This window comes from Eubalaena glacialis, chromosome 1 (genome assembly GCF_028564815.1).
Source record: "Eubalaena glacialis isolate mEubGla1 chromosome 1, mEubGla1.1.hap2.+ XY, whole genome shotgun sequence".
In the NCBI taxonomy this organism is placed as follows: domain Eukaryota; kingdom Metazoa; phylum Chordata; class Mammalia; order Artiodactyla; family Balaenidae; genus Eubalaena; species Eubalaena glacialis.
Window position 1 is genome coordinate 94,356,684 of NC_083716.1, and position 19,444 is coordinate 94,376,127.

The following is a 19,444-nucleotide window of genomic DNA, read 5'->3' on the forward strand; positions in this document are numbered from 1 at the left end:
CACGGCTAAAATCACTGTTTGCAGCATCTGGTCCCTTTCAGTTTTGACTTAAAGAGCTCAATGACTTTTTTTCTTTTTGAAGAAGAAAGACTTGTGGTTCCATCTTAAAAAATTGACAACTTGGTTTCTCTTTGCCTTTTTTTTTTTTTTTTTTTTCCTTTTTGGCTCTTCTCCACACTGGTTACTAATCCACATGTCCGGCTAATTCAGATTCATGGTGCTGCCTTTCTCGGGAACCTCACTTTTGTTTTTCCAAGATCTATTTTGTGAAACGGGTTTTTCTCCACCTTCATCTATTGATGTAGAAACGGACCCTCTGCTATGTGAGTGTGAGTACAGAGGCTGCAGTGAAACCTCAAGGGCTGTGGATTCCTGGGAATCTTCGGCTCCCAGCCTGTTCCCTGCAGCCTGTCTACGTTGCCTCCAGAGTGGAGCCTGACCATCTGAAGTCTGTAGAATGTCTCCTGGAAGGACAAGGCTGGAAGGGAAGTTAGGAAGCAATGTGCTTGCTCCAGAAGTTTGTGGCAGAAATAGTAATAAGAAGAAAACTTTTTAGTTACCTTGTTTTCTCTTTCTCTTTGTTCTCTTCATTTTCCTTTACTTATTTGATACAACCCACCTCCCCACCACGGTGGTTCTTTCTTCTGGAGCTCCATGGCATTTTATTCTTATCTCTATCATGTGGATTATTTAGATATGTAATTTATCTGTCTACATATCTGTCTTCTGTGTAGACTCCTGACATTTCAAGACCTTTGGACACATAGTATATACTTAAATATTTGAGTGACTAAATGAAGACCTTTTGTTGAAAATGATAAAAATAAATAAAATATCTACTCAGCATATGAATGCAAGTATCTGATGGAGTGCTGTGTGCTGAAACAGCTTGAGGACCATTTTAGGGGCTCACTACCAAGCTTCAAAAGTTATTCAATAGATTTACACAAAGAGAGAATTAACTTTAGTTTTGAATGTGTGGAGAACAGGGTCAAGATGTCTAGGTGTGAACAGAGACTTGATCATTCTTGGTGTGTCTTTGGAAAATCAAGGCCCTTGTCTTCCTTTAAAAATGTGAATGATCAAGAGAGTGAAAGGAGGACTGATTTTAGAAAGGCAGTTCTGGACACAAAAAATCCTGGAGGAAAATATGGAAGGAGAGCTGGTAGAAACATGACAAGCTTTTTGTGTAGAAATCCTAAAATATCTCTTTACATGCTGGCTGAAAGAATGGTAACCCACCTTGGCTCCAAAAAAAAGATCTGAGCAGCTTATGAATATGTGAGGTGCACAAAAGGATTACAAAGGAAAACAGATTAAACTGAAAGGAATTTAGGATGTGGCAATAAAATGAGGCTGGGGAACTAGCATGCTGAAGTGTATTTCAGAAGGACTTGCAGTTTTTAAAGGTAGTTGAAATTTATGCCTTGGGTTTAAGGTAGAAGGGAAGTGGAAACAAGTCTGTATCATGCCTTGTGTGTCTGTGAAATGAAAAGCAACAGTCCCAGAAGGACAACTTTGCTGTCCTCTAGTACCCAAAAGAAGGGTTTCTACTGGTTCTTAATAAAGGAGATTCTGTGGGATGAAATGCAAATAACAGCATCCTCACCCTATTTCCAGGTTTGTCCCAATGTTTTTAACACATGTTCACTTGAGGTAAAGCAGAGATTCTGTAAGGGGCCGGGGGATGTTTGATGGCATTCGTCTCTCAAGGAATAAAATGCTCTAGAACAGATCAACTGTGTCTCCTGGAAATGATTCTCCATGTTAAGTTTTTTTTTAATCAGCCCGCATTTCCCCCTTCTATATGCAAGCTAATGCCCATGTGTGGACAACCTTTGTTGGCAATGATGGGCAGATCCAGACTATTAAATAATCAAATATGCAGAATAGTGTTGACTCCTTTTAGGAAAATTACATGTTTAACCCCATCTTCATTTGTGGAAGGACAGGGTATACCAGAAGTAAAGACATCTACCATTTGTTAGGCCACTAATTGTAAGTCATGCTATTTAAATGAAATTTAATGAATTCTCTTTCAGTTAAATTGACTAGATTTGAATCAAATTGATGTATAGCATTAAAGAAGCGTAATTTAGTTATTTTATATAAGTGCATTTCTCACTAAAATGTAAAAGTTTTTAGAGACTTCTTAGTTCATTTTTCAGAAGGCATATTTTGTATATTTAAAGAGGTGATTTGATTTACTTTCCCTTCCTACCAGAGTGTCATGTCCCGCTTATTTTTCTTGCTGTCCCCTCTACAAATGTAAAACTCATCCACATATGTCTTGTTTTATAAGTCATAGGCTTATTTGTGATGATAGAGAGATCATTTCTAGAACATATTTGGAATTGTGGGGAGTCCAGAACTGTTTGTGAGGTAACTTTAAAAACATGGAACATTTGAAGTTTTGTCAGGGCGGTTCTTTCTCCTACTTTGCTTCACAGTAATGTTTTAAAACCAGTCTAGTTTCTTAATCCTTAGGGCGGGTGAGTGGATGAGTTGGCAGTTAAGATGTGTCCTTGAGAGCTTCCCTGGGTCACTCCGAAAGCAGCCGTCCTGTTGATGAAGGGGGCTGTCTGAACTGTCTGCGGATGCGGGGCTGAGGAGGAGGGGCTCCCGAAAGCTCCGGGCCCTGCGGGGAGGATGTTGGGGCGAGGGCCCGGGGGTTCGCACGAGGGGTCGTCGCTCTGAGGATGCTGGAACCCAGTGGGCTTCTTACCTGCCTGCCCACGGGCTCCCGACTCGGCCGGTGCTCAGAAGCAGCTCACTGGACGGAGCCCGGGCCTGTGGCTTCCTTCCCTCTACGGGCAGCGCTTTTTGCGATTTTTCATGCTTCTCTTTACTCTTTCTCTTTCCCTTCCTTCTTTTTTCTCTTTCTTACTTTTATTCTCCCCTGTTTTCTTTCTCCTTGACGTTTATTTTTCTTTCTTTCTTCTCTTGATTATTCTCATTCATTTTCCCCTTGCTTTGTAGTTATTCTATACATTTCTTTTACCTTAACATCTTGACCCTCTAGAACTCCTGTACTACAGCTTATGATTTTGAAGAGAATATTTTGACGTATAAATTTCTCCTAGATGTCATAACACACTGATTCAAGGAAGTAAGTGTAGTGAAAGAGGTGAGGGTGGGAGAATGAACTCAATTCAGGTAGCCGTTGAATTAGATAGAGAGAAACTCAAAGTTTGGGTGTAGGTGATCAAAAAATTGTAATATTGATAAGTCTTTCTAGTTCATTGTTCTGGTGGGGTGTACACATTGTTTTTACCATCAGAGCCAGAGGTTTGCTTTTTTGGGCAGGTCACAAGGTCTAGGGCTATAGAGAAAAGCTGGGAAACCCTGTATGCGTTTCTAAGGGAAAATACTGTTCGTGACCCCCCAGGAGACCCTGTGGGCTCTTCCTGCACCATCTACATAGAAAGACAGGAAGAGAAAATGTTCTAGTCTGTACAAAGCCCCAGGACCTTGTCTCAAGTCTCTTGTGTTTGGGAGGATTTGGAGGTGACTAAAACCAGCAGAAAACAAAAGCGTTCAAGAGTCTGGATTTGCTTTAATATTAACTGTCCTCACTTTGATGTTAAAGCTCTTTCTTCAAAACTGGCCAACTCTGGTGCTGTGTTCAGAGTAGAAATTTGTCAGTGTAAGAGACAAACGTTTTGATTAACTTAGTGAAATGGAGTATTTGGGAAAAGGCCTGCATTGTTAATATTCTGTTGCCACAGTGACACGTGTTGGTGAGTGATTACGTCATGCTGTTCTCAGTGATTTTGTTCTGAAAGATGTTCTCTGAGCTCAGGTTCAGGCCTAGTGATGGCCCAGCGCCCACTTTCCTGAGGCTGCTGCTTCGCTTCCATGGTTTCTTCATTCTTTGATCTCTCCTTTCATCCCCTCCCACAACTACTCAACACATATTTTAAACATCTGCGGTGCGCCGGGCACTGTTGTGGATGCTGGAGACTCATTAAGGAAGAATCTACAAAGTCTCTCTTACAGCGTCTGACTTAGTCGAGGGGAGAGCGAAGTCGGCAAACAAGTGAATTCTGCAGGCTTTCCTTAGAGAATCTGCGCTGTGGAGAGAGAGGGGGAACGGGGTGCTCCCGGGAGCGGGTGGGGGCGGGGCCACGGGGGTGCTCCCGCGAGCGGGTGGGGGCGGGGGCAGACATTCTTCCCCTGCCCCCGTGGGAGATCCTGTGGCCGGAGCAGGACTGGCGTGATACAGGGCGACAGGAAAGCCAGTGTGGCTGGAGCCCTGTGAGCGGGTGTGGAGCCAGAGAGGTAGGGGTGTGGGCAGATGGAAGGAGGTCCGTGGGTCCAGGTGGAGACTGTGCTTTAATCCAAGTGAAATGAGAACTTTCAATGTAGTTTAGCAATATGTTGTACGATTTAAACCACGACTGCCTTTTATTTTTTCTATACATTGTCACATACATGAACTAAAATGCTGCTGAATTGGGAAGGTCTGAAGTATCCCCCAGAGCGACAGCTGTGTGCTGTCAGGTGTCTGGTCTGCATGCCAGTCGGGGGCAGCGAGCAGCATGAAGGTCAGGAGACAGACTCGTCTTTGTCTCGCCACCAGCCGCTATGTCGGGGCCTCGGTTCCTCACTGCAGATGCCCAGGATGGGGAAGGGGAGTCGTTCTCAGACTCCCATCCACAGAGTGCTGGGGGTTCCTGGAGGCTCTCTTAGGTTTTTATGTAACTCCCGTGCAAGCTTCACCTAGAAGAAAGTATCCCCTAGCTTAATAAAGAAAAGAAAACATGGTCTTGGTTATCCCTTAGGTTTTCCAGCATGAAGAATTTTCAGTCCTGTAGGTTCTCAAATGACAATTACTCAGTGCCCCTTGGTGAGCACTCATTACCTCTCACTGAAAGTGGAAGGTCAGTTGTCAATAGGTAAGGCATCCAAGATCCCACCCTTCCATACTGGGGAGTTGGCTTCTGTCACTGTACAGACTTAAGTGAATAATACGAACAGTGAATGTCTTGGCAGATACTTCATGGCACAAAGTAGAAACTAGCAATTGACACAAATAATCATGGCTGATGTGTAAAGACAGGCATAGAGATAATCTAATTTAAAAAATACCTAATGACATGAGTGTGTCATTTTTTGTGTTACATGTACTCAAAAACAGTCATGCCCTCATAACACGGAGGTATAACCTGGGTATTTGGGTGCTTATTATGGCTGAAGGTATATTATAGTTAGTTTCATTTTGTGATCGGAGAAATGGGAAAATTTGCTCTTTAACATATTGCCTGTCTTCTTCCTTTTCAACCCAGAGTCTCAATCTGCTGTTTTAGAAACTCCGAAAAAAGGTTCAGATGCTGCTCAGCAGGTAAGAAGATTTAATTAGGTTGTCAGATCCCTTTCTCTCTTATTTGCCTCTGCTTTATCTTTCCATTTGCCCAGCCAGCTAGGTGGCCGTGTTTCTCAGCCTGCAGGGGACTCCAGTCAGGTGGGAGGGGGTTTTCTTCCATTCAGACTTTGTGAAGGAAATCAGCCTGGAAGTGGCACTGGGCACAAACTCCTCAGCATCCATGGTGTTCCATGTCCTGCAGGAGAGCTGGGCCCACAAGTGCTGGCTCCAGCAGGAAACAGCGGCTGCTCAGGTGTTGTATAGAGACGGGCCTGGTTGCACTAATAGTCACGTGGATATGATTTTTTATAAGATGTGCCAGGGCTTTTCTAAAACCAAGTAATATTCTTAAGTTGCTTTGGTGGATGAAACATTAGTTAGTGTCTGTTTAATTTCCACAGAAACTTTCTTATTCTGTTACTAAAGAAGACACATTTTATGCCTTTTTTTCTTGCACCAAAATGCACTCCCTGTAAAAATAGGAAACACTTATATGAAATAGTAATTGTGGTTAGCAGTTGCTCTTTTGGATATAAAACCATTTTTAAAATTTATTTATACATTCTCCCAACTCTACCTTTGAAAATAACTTAGTGTTAGAAATTACCACCAAGAAGTGTGTTTTCTGGAGTGGGGTCTGAGTAGAAAATGAGATGGCTGCTTCCTGAATTCCAGGCCCAGGTCAGTTTCTGGTCAGTTTGTGACAACATACTCAGGCTATCTGGGACATAGTGTTCTTCTCTGTAAAATCAAAGAATCTGATGATTTTTGAGAACTTTCCAAGTATAAAATGACTTCCCTTTTCATAAGAAGCAGCCCTGCATCATACATGGAAGTTTGCTCCTCCTGGAGGATAAATAAGGATATAAATTGGTTGAGAACTTTGTTTTATAAATTATCTGGTGCTTTTCAGAAATATAGCTATTCTGGTCACTTTCATAAGAGTAAAGATGCTCTTAAGGATAATGTCATAAAACAGGTTTTCCCAGCTTCTTCTTCTTTTTTTTTTTTTTTTAAGAGCAGAGACTTCCATCAGGCTGGGGCACTTGAAGGGCCCTGGTGGACTTAGCTGGTAGTTCATTAACTGTGTCATGATTAGCCAGTAGTGAATACAATGAAGAAAAATAAAAAGAGGTTAAGAGAAATAAAGTGAGAAATAATTAAGAAAAATTATTTCTCAAAATATCTTCTCATTATTTTTGCAATACTTTTTTTGGCATGACTAAGTTGTGATCTGGGATAATATGTTAGATCTTTCTAGTTCTTATTTCCAGGGCGTATATTACTGAATTCTCTGTTATATTGATAACGCCAAAGAAAACCTGGACAAAAGTATTCTATACTATCAACAGTGACCAAACACCAACAACATTGTTTTGTGTATTAAGATTCCAGTTGGAATAATTCAAGGTAGATATTCATGTGTGTAAAATTATAGTGATTTTCTATGTTTCTTGAGCTCTGAACCAATAATAAGTGGAAAACCTGATGAACTGGGTGATTTTAAAACACCTGATGTTACAGCTTGGAAACTCACGGGGGAAATAGATTGATTTAAATTTCACACCTTCTCATTTCCTTGTTGCCAGTGAAGTGTCTAGAAGCTAGAAAATATAATAAATTAATTGGGTGGTAAGATTGTTGGGAAGCAGTTGAAGCCTAGCCCTCAGTAATGACATCATGTACTCTTGGAATTGGTGACTCTTTATCATAAGTTTACTTAGGGACTCATTCGTTTCTGAGATGATGTGTGTCTCTTTCGTGAGAGCCTAAAGTAACCACCATAAAAGGGATTCAGGAAACTAGAATTAATTACCTATGTACTGTGCACCTGTTCTTTTACTGCATTATCTTATGTGATTCTTATAATAACCCTTTAAAGTAACTATTATAATTCATATTTAACTGATAAGAAAATGATGTTTATAGGAGTGAACTTGCTTCAGATCAAAAATTGATAAAGGGTGAGAGCCATGGTATGAACATAGGTCTGTTTGACTTTACACCTCCTGTTCTCTCCACTATGACAAAAATTAGACTTTTGCGCGTGTAATCAAACTGCAGCTGTTTAATACCATCTCATGCCAAAATCATCAAATGGATGAGGTGAGAAGTTTATTTTAAGTTATTCTATTGTATTTATACCATTTATAAGAGACTGATGTCAAGATATGTTTTAGAGGCATAGATTGAAGCTGATTAGATCACAGACACGTGTTTAACTTTGTGCTAAATTGTGTCAATTTTACTAACTTTAGTGCTTCACTACTCTTTTAAAAAACCCGTACAGTTCTGTTTTGTACATAGAGCGCCTTGCTTCTTAGTTACTAGAGGGCAGTCTGTCTGTCTGTGAGCTGCCCCTGCAGAAGAAGTGGGGCGCTTCCGGCGGGTTTGCTGTGTGACTGATGAAAGCGATGCGCTCAGAGAGTGGGGCCCTCCGCAGAGGTGAAGCGCATCCTGCACTCTAGGTTTTCTTTAGGTGTGCGTCCAGGCACCTGTTCTCTCCATCCAAGCGCACTGGAATTTAAGGAATTGGTTTTGTCTTTTGCTCTCTCCCTGTAATTAATAATTCTGAGAGCTCCATATCCCTAGACAAAACACATGATTCCTAAAGCCTTTTCTCAGCTGGAAGGAGTGGAAGGTGCGGGGATCCTCTGCGTCTGTGGAGGGAGACGCGCGGCCACCCCTGAGCATTGTCACCCATGGTCTCGAGGGATCAGGAAGTTGTAAAACAAAACTGCTTTCTTTAGACCTCACTTACTGATTAATTTCAAATAATATGCTCTGAAATCTGCTCTATCTCAACAGTTATTTCATAAAACGAAACAGGACTGTTCTCAATTCTGTTTTTTATTCTTTGGCATTTGAAATACTGTTTAAACTGTAAATCCTTTTGCATTCTACAATATATAAATAGCCAAATACCAATTACATCCTCTAGAAACATTTACTCCTATGTTAAAGATTAATATATGGTAGTTAAACTGGTTACCACCCAGTTTTAAACTTATTTTTAAATTATATAAATAATTTTAAATTAATAATAATTAATAATTTTGAAATTATATATAAAATGTGTGCTTCGAAGTATTTTCCTAAAACTCTCAACATCTTTCTGATGTAAATGGACTAGTTGAAAGGCAAATAGAATAGAATTTGATCTTTGAAAACGCTAGCTTTGGGTAGGAATTGGTACATCAAAGCAATTGAAAGTTGGGTCTTCCTACACATTACGGTATGGATTAATTGAGAACAGCCACATTTATTACAAAGTGTTGGATAATGAAAATAAATTAACCAAGATCAACACTCTCTTACCACATATGTTGTATGCAACTAAATTCTCAAAGGTCAGAAAAACGTGTATGATTTGAGGTGAGTGGCAAAATCCTATCTAAGTCCAGTTTTAACCTCCTTCGAAATTGGCTTAATTCTCTTCCCCCAGGATCCTGCTCTGATCAGTCCTCCCCAGTCCTCTCAGTGCCTAATTGGGTTACAAACTTAATTGAGGAATTGAGTATTCTTTTCTATTGGTCCTCCTTTTAGAGTATCTTTTCTAATGCACTTTATACAATGACCACTCACTACAATTTATTGTTAGTTTCAGAAACATATTTATTTAGGAGCAAATCAAGGAATGTGTATGAACGAGGTGGGGTGGCCTGGTTGATGGCACTTGAGGGTTACTCACCTGTGTCTTGGCAGAGGCAAGTTCAGAGAGTAAAACAGAATTGGTCAGATCAAAAGAAAGGTGTGGGGAACGTAATTCTGAAGGAATAGTGATGGAGACACAGAAACAAGCCACTTGAATTGCATGAGAATGGGTTAGACATATCAAAGGTTGGGGGACAAACGTATGTTCCTTCTGAACTCTAAGGCAAAAGTGATATGAACTCACATGTTAATTATAAACCCAGCACACAACAATTTCCAAGATGAGTGAACAACTAAAATATAGACCAGAGAGAGGCAGCTTCAAGATGGCAGAGGAGTGAGACATGGAGATTGCCTTCCTCCCCACAAATACGTCAGAAATACATCTACATGTGGAACAACTCCTACAGAACACCTACTGAATGCTAGCAGAAGACCGCAGACCTCTCAAAAGGCAAGGAACTCCCCACTTACCTGGGTAGGGCAAAAGAAAAAGGAAAAACAGAGACAAAAGAATAGGGATGGGACCTGCACCAGTGGGAGGGAGCTGTGAAGTAGGAAAAGTTTCCACACACTAGGAAGCCCCTTCACTGGCAGAGATGGGCGGGGGTCTGGAGGGGAAGCTTCGGAGCCACAGAGGAGAGCACAGCAACAGGGGTGCAGAGGGCAAAGCAGAGAGATTCCCGCACAGAGGATCGGTGCCGACCAGCACTCACCAGCCTGAGAGGCTTGTCTGCTCACCTGCCTGGCCACGTGGGGGCTGGGAGCTGAGGCTCTGGCTTCAGAGGTAAGATCCCAGGGAGAGGACTGGGGTTGGCTGTGTGAACACAGCCTGAAGGGGGCTAGTACACCACAGCTAGCTGGAAGGGAGTCCAGGAAAAAGTTGAGACTTGCCTAAGAGGCAAGAGACCATTGTTTCAGGGTGCACGAGGAGAGGGGATTCAGAGCACGGCCTAAACGAGCTCCAGAGATGGGTGTGAGCCGCGGCTATCAGTGCGGACACCAGAGATGAGCATGAGACACTAAGGCTGCTGCTGCAGCCACCAAGGAGCCTGTATGCAAGCACAGGTCACTATCCACACCTCCCCTCCCGGGAGCCTGTGCAGTCCGCCACTGCCAGGGTCCCGTGATCCAGGGACAACTTCCCCAGGAGAACACACGGCATGCCTCAGGCTGTTGCAACGTTACACTGACCTCTGCCGCCGCAGGCTCGCCCCGCACTCTGTACCTCTCCCTCTCCCCAGCCTGAGTGAGCCAGAGCTCCCTAATCAGCTGCTAGTTTAACCTCGTCCTGTCTGAGTGAAGAACAGACGCCCTCAGGCAACCTACAGGCAGAGATGGGGCCAAATCCAAAGCTGAACCCCAGGAGCTGTGCGAACAAAGAAGAGAAAGGGAAATATCTCCCAGCAGCCTCAGGAGCAGTGGATTAAATATCCACAATTAACATGATGTACCCTGCATCTGTGTAATACCTGAATAGACAACAAATTATCCCAAAATTGAGGTGGTGGACTTCAGGAGCAAGGCTATATATATATTTTTTTCCTTTTTCTCTTTTTGAGAGTGTGTATGTATATGCTTCTTTGTGTGATTTTGTATGTATAGCTTTGCTTTTACCATTTGTCCTAGGGTTCTGTGTGTCCTTTTTTTTTTTTTTAGTATAGTGTTTAGCACTTGTTATCATTGCTGGATTTGTTTTTTGGTTTAGTTGCTCTCTTCTTTCTTTCTTTTTTTCTTTTTTATTACTTTTTAATTTTTTTATAATTATTTTTTATTTTAATAACTTTGTTTATTTATTTATTTTCTTTCTTTCTTATTGTCTCCCTTTTCTTCTGTGCTGTGTGGCTGAAAGGGTCTTGGTGCTCCGGCCGGGTATCAGGCCTGTGCCTCTGAAGTGGGAGAGCCGAGTTCAGGACATTGGTCCACCAGAGTCCTCCTGGCTCCACATAATATCGAAAGACAAAAGCTCTCCCAGAGATCTCCATCTCAACGCTAAGACCCAGCTCCACTCAAGGACCAGCAAGCTACAGTGCTGGACACCCTATGCCAAACAACTAGCAAGACAGGAACACAACGCCACCCATGAGCGGAGAGGCTGCCTAAAATCATAATAAGTTCACAGACACCCCAAAACACACCACCAGACGTGGACGTGCCCACCAGAAAGACAAGATCCAACCTCATCCATCAGAACACAGGCACTAGTCCCCTCCACCAGGAAGCCTACACAACCCACTGAACCAACCTTAGTCACTGTGGGCAGACAGCAAAAAAATGGGAACTATGAATTGCAGCCTGCAAAAAGGAGACCCCAAACACAGTAAGTTAAACAAAATGAGAAGACAAAGAAACACACAGCAGATGAAGGAGCAAGGTAAAAACCCACCAGACCAAACAAATAAAGAGGAAATAGGCAGTCTACCTGAAAAAGAATTCAGAGTAATGATAGTAAAGATGATCCAAAATCTTAGAAATAGAATGGAAAAAATACAAGAAACGTTTAACAAAGACCCAGAGAACTAAAGAGCAAACAAACAATGATGAACAACACAATAAATGAAATTAAATATTCTCTAGAAGAAATCAATATCAGAATAACTGAGGCAGAAGAATGGATAAGTGACCTGGAAGATAAAATAGTGGAAATAACTACTGCAGAGCAGAGTAAAGAAAAAAGAATGAAAATAATTGATGACAGTCTCAGATACCTCTGGGACAATATTAAACGCACCAACATTCGAATTATAGTGGTCCCAGAAGAAGAAGAGAAAAAGAAAGGGACTGAGAAAATATTTGAAGAGATTATAGTGGAAAACTTCCCTAATATAGGAAAGGAAATAGTTAAGTCCAGGAAGCACAGAGAGTCCCATACAAGATAAATCCAAGGAGAAACATGCCAAGACACATATTAATTGAACTATCAAAAAATAAATACAAAGAAAAAGTATTAAAAGCAGCAAGGGAGTAACAACAAATAACATACAAGGGAATCCCCATAAGGTTAACAGCTGATCTTCCAGCAGAAACTCTGCAAGCCAGAAGGGAATGGCAGGATATATTTAAAGTGGTGAAGGGGAAAAACCTACAACCAAGATTACTCTGCCCAGCAAGGATCTCATTCAGATTCGACGGAGAAAATAAAACCTTTACAGACAAGCAAAAGCTAAGAGAATTCAGCACCACCAAACCAGCTTTGCCACAAATGCTAAAGGAACTTCTCTGGCAGGAAACACAAGAGAAGGAAAAGACCTACAGTAGCAAGCCCAAAACAATTAAGAAAATGGTAATAGGAACACACATATCGATAACTGCCTTAAATGTAAATGGATTGAATGCTCCAACCAAAAAACATAGACTGGCTGAATGGAGAGAAAAACAAGACCCCTATATTTGTTTTCTACAAGAGACCCACTTAAGACCTAGGGACACATACAGACTGAAAGTGAGGGAATGGAAAAAGATATTCCATGCAAATGAAAATCAAAAGAAAGCTGGAGTAGCAATTCTCATATCAGACAAAATAGACTTTAAAGTAAAGACTATTACAAGAGACAAAGAAGGACACTACATAATGATCAAGGGATCAACCCAAGAAGAAGATATAACAATTGTAAATATTTATGCACCTAACATACGAGCACCTCAATACATAAGGCAAATGCTAACAGCCATAAAGGGGGAAATTGGCAGTAACACAATTATAGTAGGGGACTTTAACATCCCACTTTCACCAATGGACAGATCATCCAAAATGAAAATAAATAAACACAAGCTTTAAATGATACATTAAACAAGATGGACTTAATTGATATTTATAGGACATTCAATCCAAAAACAACAGAATACACTTTCTTCTCAAGTGCTCATGGAATATTCCCCAGTGTAGATCATATCTTGGGTCACAAATCAAGCCTTGGTAAATTTTTAAAAATTGAAATCGTATCAAGTATCTTTTCCCACCACAACACTCTGAGACTAGATATCAGTTACAGGAAAAATCTGTAAAAAATATAAACTCATGGAGGCTAAACAATACACTACTTAATAACCAAGAGATTGCTGAAGAAGTCAAAGAGGAAATCAAGAAATACCTAGAAACAAATGACAGTGAAAACACGATGACCAAAACCTATGGGATGCTGCAAAAGCCGTTCTAAGAGGGAAATTTGTAACAATATAATCCTACCTCAAGAAACAAGAAACATCTCAAATAAAGAACATAACCTTATACCCAAAGCAATTAGAGAATGAAGAACAAAAAAACCCCAAAGTTAGCAGAAGGAAACAAATCATAAAGATCAGATCAGAAATAAATGAAAAAGAAAGGAAGGAAACAATAGCAAAGATCAACAAAACTAAAAGCTGGTTCTTTGAGAAGATAAACAAAATTGATAAACTATTAGCCAGACTCATGAAGAAAAAAAGGGAGAAGACTCAAATCAATAGAATTAGAAATGAAAAAGGAGAAATAACAACTGACACTGCAGAAATACAAAAGATCATGAGAGATTACTACAAGCAACTATATGCCAATAAAATGGACAACCTGGAAGAAATGGACAAATTCTTAGAAAAGCACAACCTTCCAAGATGAAACCAGGAAGAAATAGAAAATATAAACAGACCAATCAGAAGCACTGAAATTGAGACTGTGATTCAGAATCTTCCAACAAACAAAAGCCCAGGACCAGATGGCTTCACAGGCAAATTCTATCAAACATTTAGAGAAGAGCTAACACCTATCCTTCTCAAATTCTTCCAAAATATAGCAGAGGGAGGAACACTCCCCAACTCATTCTACAAGGCCACCATCACCCTGATACCAAAACCAGACAAAGATGTCACAAAGAAAGAAAACTAAAGACCAATGTCACTGATGAACATAGATGGAAATATCCTCAACAAAATACTAGCAAACAGAAAATGATCATACACCATGATGAAGTGGGGTTTATCCCAAGAATGCAAGGATTGTTCAATATACACAAATCAAACAATGTGATACACCATATTAACAAATTGAAGGATAAAAACCATATGATCATCTCAATAGATGCAGAAAAAACTTTTGACAAAATTCAACACTGATTTATGATAAAAACTCTCCAGAAAGTAGGCATAGAGGGAACTTACCTCAACATAATAAAGACCATATATGACAAACCCACAGCCAACATCATTCTCAGTGGTGAAAAACTGAAACCATTTCCTCTAAGATCAAGAACAAGACAAGGTTGTCCACTCTCACCACTATTATTCAACATAGTTTTGGAAGTTTTAGCCACAGCAATCAGAGAAGAAAAAGAAATGAAAGGAATACAAATAGGAAAAGAAGAAGTAAAGCTGTCCTGTTTGCAGATGACATGATACTATACATAGAAATGCTAAAGATGCTACCAGAAAACTACTAGAGCTAATCAATGAATCTGGTAAAGTAGCAGGATACAAAATTAATGCACACAAATCTCTTGCATTCCTATACACTAATTATGAAAAATCTGAAAGAAATTAAGGAAACACTCCCATTTACCATTGCAACAAAAAGAATAAAATACCTAGGAATAAACCCACCTAAGGAGACAAAAGACCTGTATGCAGAAAAGTATAAGACCCTGATGAAAGAAATTAAAGATGATACAAACGGATGGAGAGATATACCATGTTCTTGGATTGGAAGAATCAACATTGTGAAAATGACCCTACTACCAAAAGCAATCTACAGATTCAATGCAATCCCTATCAAACTACCAGTGCCATTTTTCACAGAACTGGAACTAAAACATTTCACTATATGTATGGAAACACAAAAGACCCCGAATAACCAAAGCAATCTTGAGAATGAAAAACGGAGCTGGAGGAATCAGACTCCCAGACTTCAGACTATACTACAAAGCTACAGTAATCAAGACAGTATGGTACTGGCACAAAAACAGAAACATAGATCAATGGAACAGGTTAGAAAGCCCAGAGATTAACCCACTCTCATATGGTCTCCTTATTTTTGATAAAAGAGGCAAGAATATACAATGGAGAAAAGACAGCCTCTTCAATAAGTGGTGCCGGGAAAACTGGACAGCTACATGTAAAAGAATGAAATTAGAACACTCCTTAACACCATACACAAAAATAAACTCAAAATGGATTAAAGAGCTAAATGTAAGGCCAGACACTATAAAACTCTTAGGGGAAAACATAGGCAGAACACTCTATGACATAAATCACAGCAAGATCCTTTTTGACCCACCTCCTAGTGAAATGAAAATAAAAACAAAAATAAACAAATGGGATCTAATGAAATTTAAAAGCTTTTGCACAGCAAAGGAAACTGTAAATAACATGAAAAGACAACCCTTAGAATGCGAGAAAATATTTGCAAACAAAGCAACTGACAAAGGGTTAATCTCCAAAATTTACAAGCATCTCATGCCGCTCAATATCAAAAAAACAAACAGCCCAATCAAAAAATTGGCAGAAGACCTAAACAGACATTTCTCCAAAGAAGATATACAGATTGCCAACAAACACATGAAAGAATGCTCAACATTATTAATCATTAGGAAATGCAAATCAAAACTACAATGAGATATCATCTCACACTGGTCAGAATGGCCATCATCAAAAAATCTACAAACAATAAATGCTGGAGAGGATGTGGAGAAAAGGGAACACTCTTTCACTGTTAGTGGGTATGTAAATTGATACATCCACTATGGAGAACAGTATGGAGGTTCCTTAAAAAACTAAAAATAGAACTACCATACAACTCAGCAATCCCACTACTGGGCATATACCCTGAGAAAACCATAATTCAAAAAGAGTCATGTACCACAATGTTCATTGCAGCTCTATTTACACTAGCCAGGACATGGAAGCAACCTAAGTGTCCATTAACTGATGAATGCATACAGAAGATGTGGCACATATATACAATGGAATATTACTCAGCCATAAAAAGAAACGAAATTGAGTTATTTGTAGTGAGGTGAATGGACCTAGAGTCTGTCATACAGAGTGAAGTAAATCAGAAAGAGAAAAACAAATACCATATGCTAACACATATATATGGAATCTAAGAAAAAAAAAAAAAGGTCATGAAGAACGTAGGGGCAGACGGGAATAAAGACACAGACCTAGTAGAGAATGGACTTGAGGACATGGGGAGGGAGAAGGGTAAGCTGTGACAAAGTGAGAGAGTGGCATGGACATGTATACACTACCAAACGTAAAATAGTTAGCTAGTGGCAAGCAGCTGCATAGCACATGGAGATCAGCTCGTTGCTTTGTGACCGCCTAGTGGGGTGGGATAGGGAGGGTGGGAGAGAGGGAGACGCAAGAGATAAGAGATATGGGAACATATGTACATGTATAACTGATTCACTTTGTTATAAAGCAGAAAGTAACACACCCTTGTAAAGCAATTATACTCCAATAAAGATGTTAAAAAAATGTAAAACAAACAAACAAAATAAAATCAAAGTCATATATTACAATGTGACCCAAGCAACAAGGAGGGGTGAGGATCTGATACCAACTAAGCACTTGACTCCCCAGGAAGAGGAGGTAAATTGTCTCTCTATGCATGAACGAATTGAAGGGAGGCACAAGGATATTAGATATTTTGCAGTATGGCCTAAAAGCTCCCATAGAAAGTGCTGCTGCAATCTGATCTCTTTTTCTTTCTTTTTTTATTAATAAAAGTGAAGTACTGGCTGGCTTCCTTGCTTAAATAAATAAATAAATAAATAAATAAATAAATAAATAAATAAATAAATAAATAAATACATGCATGCATGCTGGAGAGGGTATGGAGAAAAGGGAACCCTCTTGCACTGTTAGCCGGAATGTAAATTGATACAGGCACTATGAAGAACAGTATGGAGGTTCCTTAAAAAACTAAAAATAGAACTACCATACGACCCAGAAATTCCACTACTGGGCATATACCCTTAGAAAACCATAATTCAAAAAGAGTCATGTACCACAATGTTCATTGCAGCTCTATTTACACTAGCCAGGACATGGAAGCAACCTAAGTGTCCATTGAGAGATGAATGGATAAAGAAGATGTGGCACATATATACAATGGAATATTACTCAGCCATAAAAAGAAACGAAATTGAGTTGTTTGTTTTGAAGTGGTTGTACCTAGAGACTGTCATACAGAGTGAAGTAAGTCAGAAAGAGAAAAATAAATACTGTATGCTAACACATATATATGGAATCTAAAAAAAAAAAATGGTTCTGAAGAACCTAGGGGCAGGGCAGGCATAAAGATGCAGATGTAGAGAATGGACTTGACACGGGGTGCTGGAAGGGTAAGCTGGGACGAAATGAGAGAGTGGCATGGACTTATATATACTACCAAATGTAAAATAGATAGCTAGTGGGAAGCAGCCGCATAGCACAGGGAGATCAGTTCGGTGCTTTGTGACCACCTAGAGGGGTGGGATAGGGACGGTGAGAGGGAGACGCAAGAGGGAGGAGATATGGGGGTAAGTGTATATGTATAGCTGATTCACTTTGTTATAAAGCAGAAACCAACACACCATTGTGGAGCAATTATACTCCAACAAAGATGTTAAAAAAGAAAAAAGAAGGAAGGGACTAAATCTCTGTGTTTACTTTTTCATACCCAGTGCCTAGCTTAATATGTGTAGAAGGAATAAATAATAATGCCTGTTCACTTAAAAACTATATATATATAGACCAGAGTAAGAAAAAGGGGGATTAAAGGGGAGGGGGAAAGACGTGGTTGCGGTCCAAAATTACGGTTTAGTCTTCCTTGAAGTTTGCCTCAGACTCTGAACGTTCTTAGGTGCCATGGTAAACACTTTGGCACAGTTAAAGGGGCGTAGTCGGAAGTGGCGAGACACAGTGAAACGCCTGTGGAGGCACCGACTTGGAAAATGGTGACATTTTAGCAAGGTGTTCACCATGATGCATTACAGGGAAGACAGGGGTTTTCTGGAAAATATATATATATTTTTTAAAATTTTTATTTATTTATTTATTTATTTATTTATTTATGGCTGTGCTGGGCCTTCGTTTCTGTGCGAGGGCTTTCTCCAGTCGCGGCAAGTGGGGGCCACTCTTCATCGCGGTGCGCGGGCCTCTCACCGCCGCGGCCCCTCCCGTTGCAGAGCACAGGCTCCAGACGCGCAGGCTCAGCAATTGTGGCGCACAGGCCTAGCCGCTCCGCGGCACGTGGGATCTTCCCAGACCAGGGCTCGAACCCGTGTCCCCTGCACTGGCAGGCAGACTCTCAACTACTGTGTCACCAGGGAAGCCCCCTGGAAAATACATTTTCATTTTATGGAAACTCCACCTAGCTGGGAGGACAAAAATTAGACATTTTAATTTTAGAAATAAAGAAAAAAGAGAAATTGGTTTGTCAGTTTTTAGAGTGAAAACCAGCAGGCATCTGGAAAACAGTTACAGTTTGCGGTGAGAATGTCAGAAAAGCATTAGAGGTCACACGTTGTTTTTGCTTTTCTCTGGGGCAGTAGGACTTGCAGGTGAGATGAAGTTGTGTCTTTGTTCTACTGAGCTTTAGCGGGTGTAAAATCCCGTTGTGCTGGGCAACATGGTTGATGACCTGTGGAGAAGGGCAAACAGTTCAAGCAGCTGCTCAAAGGCAGCGTTACCCAACCTTTTTGGCACCAGGGACCGGTTTAGTGGAATACAGTTTTTCCTCGGGCGGGGTGGTGGTATTTAGGCAGTAATGTGAGTGATGGGGAGTGATGGGGAGTGGCAGATGAAGCTTCGCTCGCTCTCCCACCACTCACCTCCTGCTGTGTGACCCGGTTCCTAACAGACCGCAGACCGGTACAGGTCCACAGCCTGGGGGTTGGGGACACCTGCTCTAAAGGGATAGCTGAGCTGATAAAAGTTCATAGCTTATAAAGGTTGCTTCTTGGACGTGTACTGACATGACGTGTGCAAGGTAGTTGTAGGTTTTGAAGGAAATACAAAGAATTGTACAGTCTTGGGCCCGTCTGTGTATATGAAATGATCTGCAAGCTGTAATGTGATTCGGCCAAGGTATTTAGTGTATGTTGTATTACAGAATTTAAAAAATGGGAACATTCTTGAGAACTGTAATTAAGGACAGCTTCTTAGGAAAGGGGAAATTTAGAGCAAGTCCTCAAAGTGATCATTTTTGGACAGAGGAAGGGAGGAGAGAGAGCATTTCAGATGGAGGAGAGATTGAAGATCCAGATATAGAAATGAGCATGCATCGCGGTGGGAGGATATGGCAGGCGTGGGAGTCCTGATGACGTGAGGGGTCACACCCCGCATCCCTCCAGACTCACCGCAGCCCTGTTGGGTCCCTGCAGTGGTCTCCCAGCTGGTCTTGTCACTGCAGTCTCAGTCCCTTCTGATCTGCCCTCCACAGGCCTCCAGAGCTGTCCCTTTAGGAGCCAA

General features: G+C 40.8%; 1 protein-coding gene across 1 annotated transcript in view; it reads left to right on the forward strand.

Annotated features, from left to right (window-relative positions):
* LOC133091320 (formin-2-like) overlaps nt 1-19,444 on the forward strand; it is a 345,797-nt gene that overhangs the window by 92,195 nt on the left and 234,158 nt on the right. The window contains 1 exon segment of the mRNA XM_061190473.1: nt 5,289-5,344. Coding sequence (XP_061046456.1) covers nt 5,289-5,344 — 56 coding nt within the window.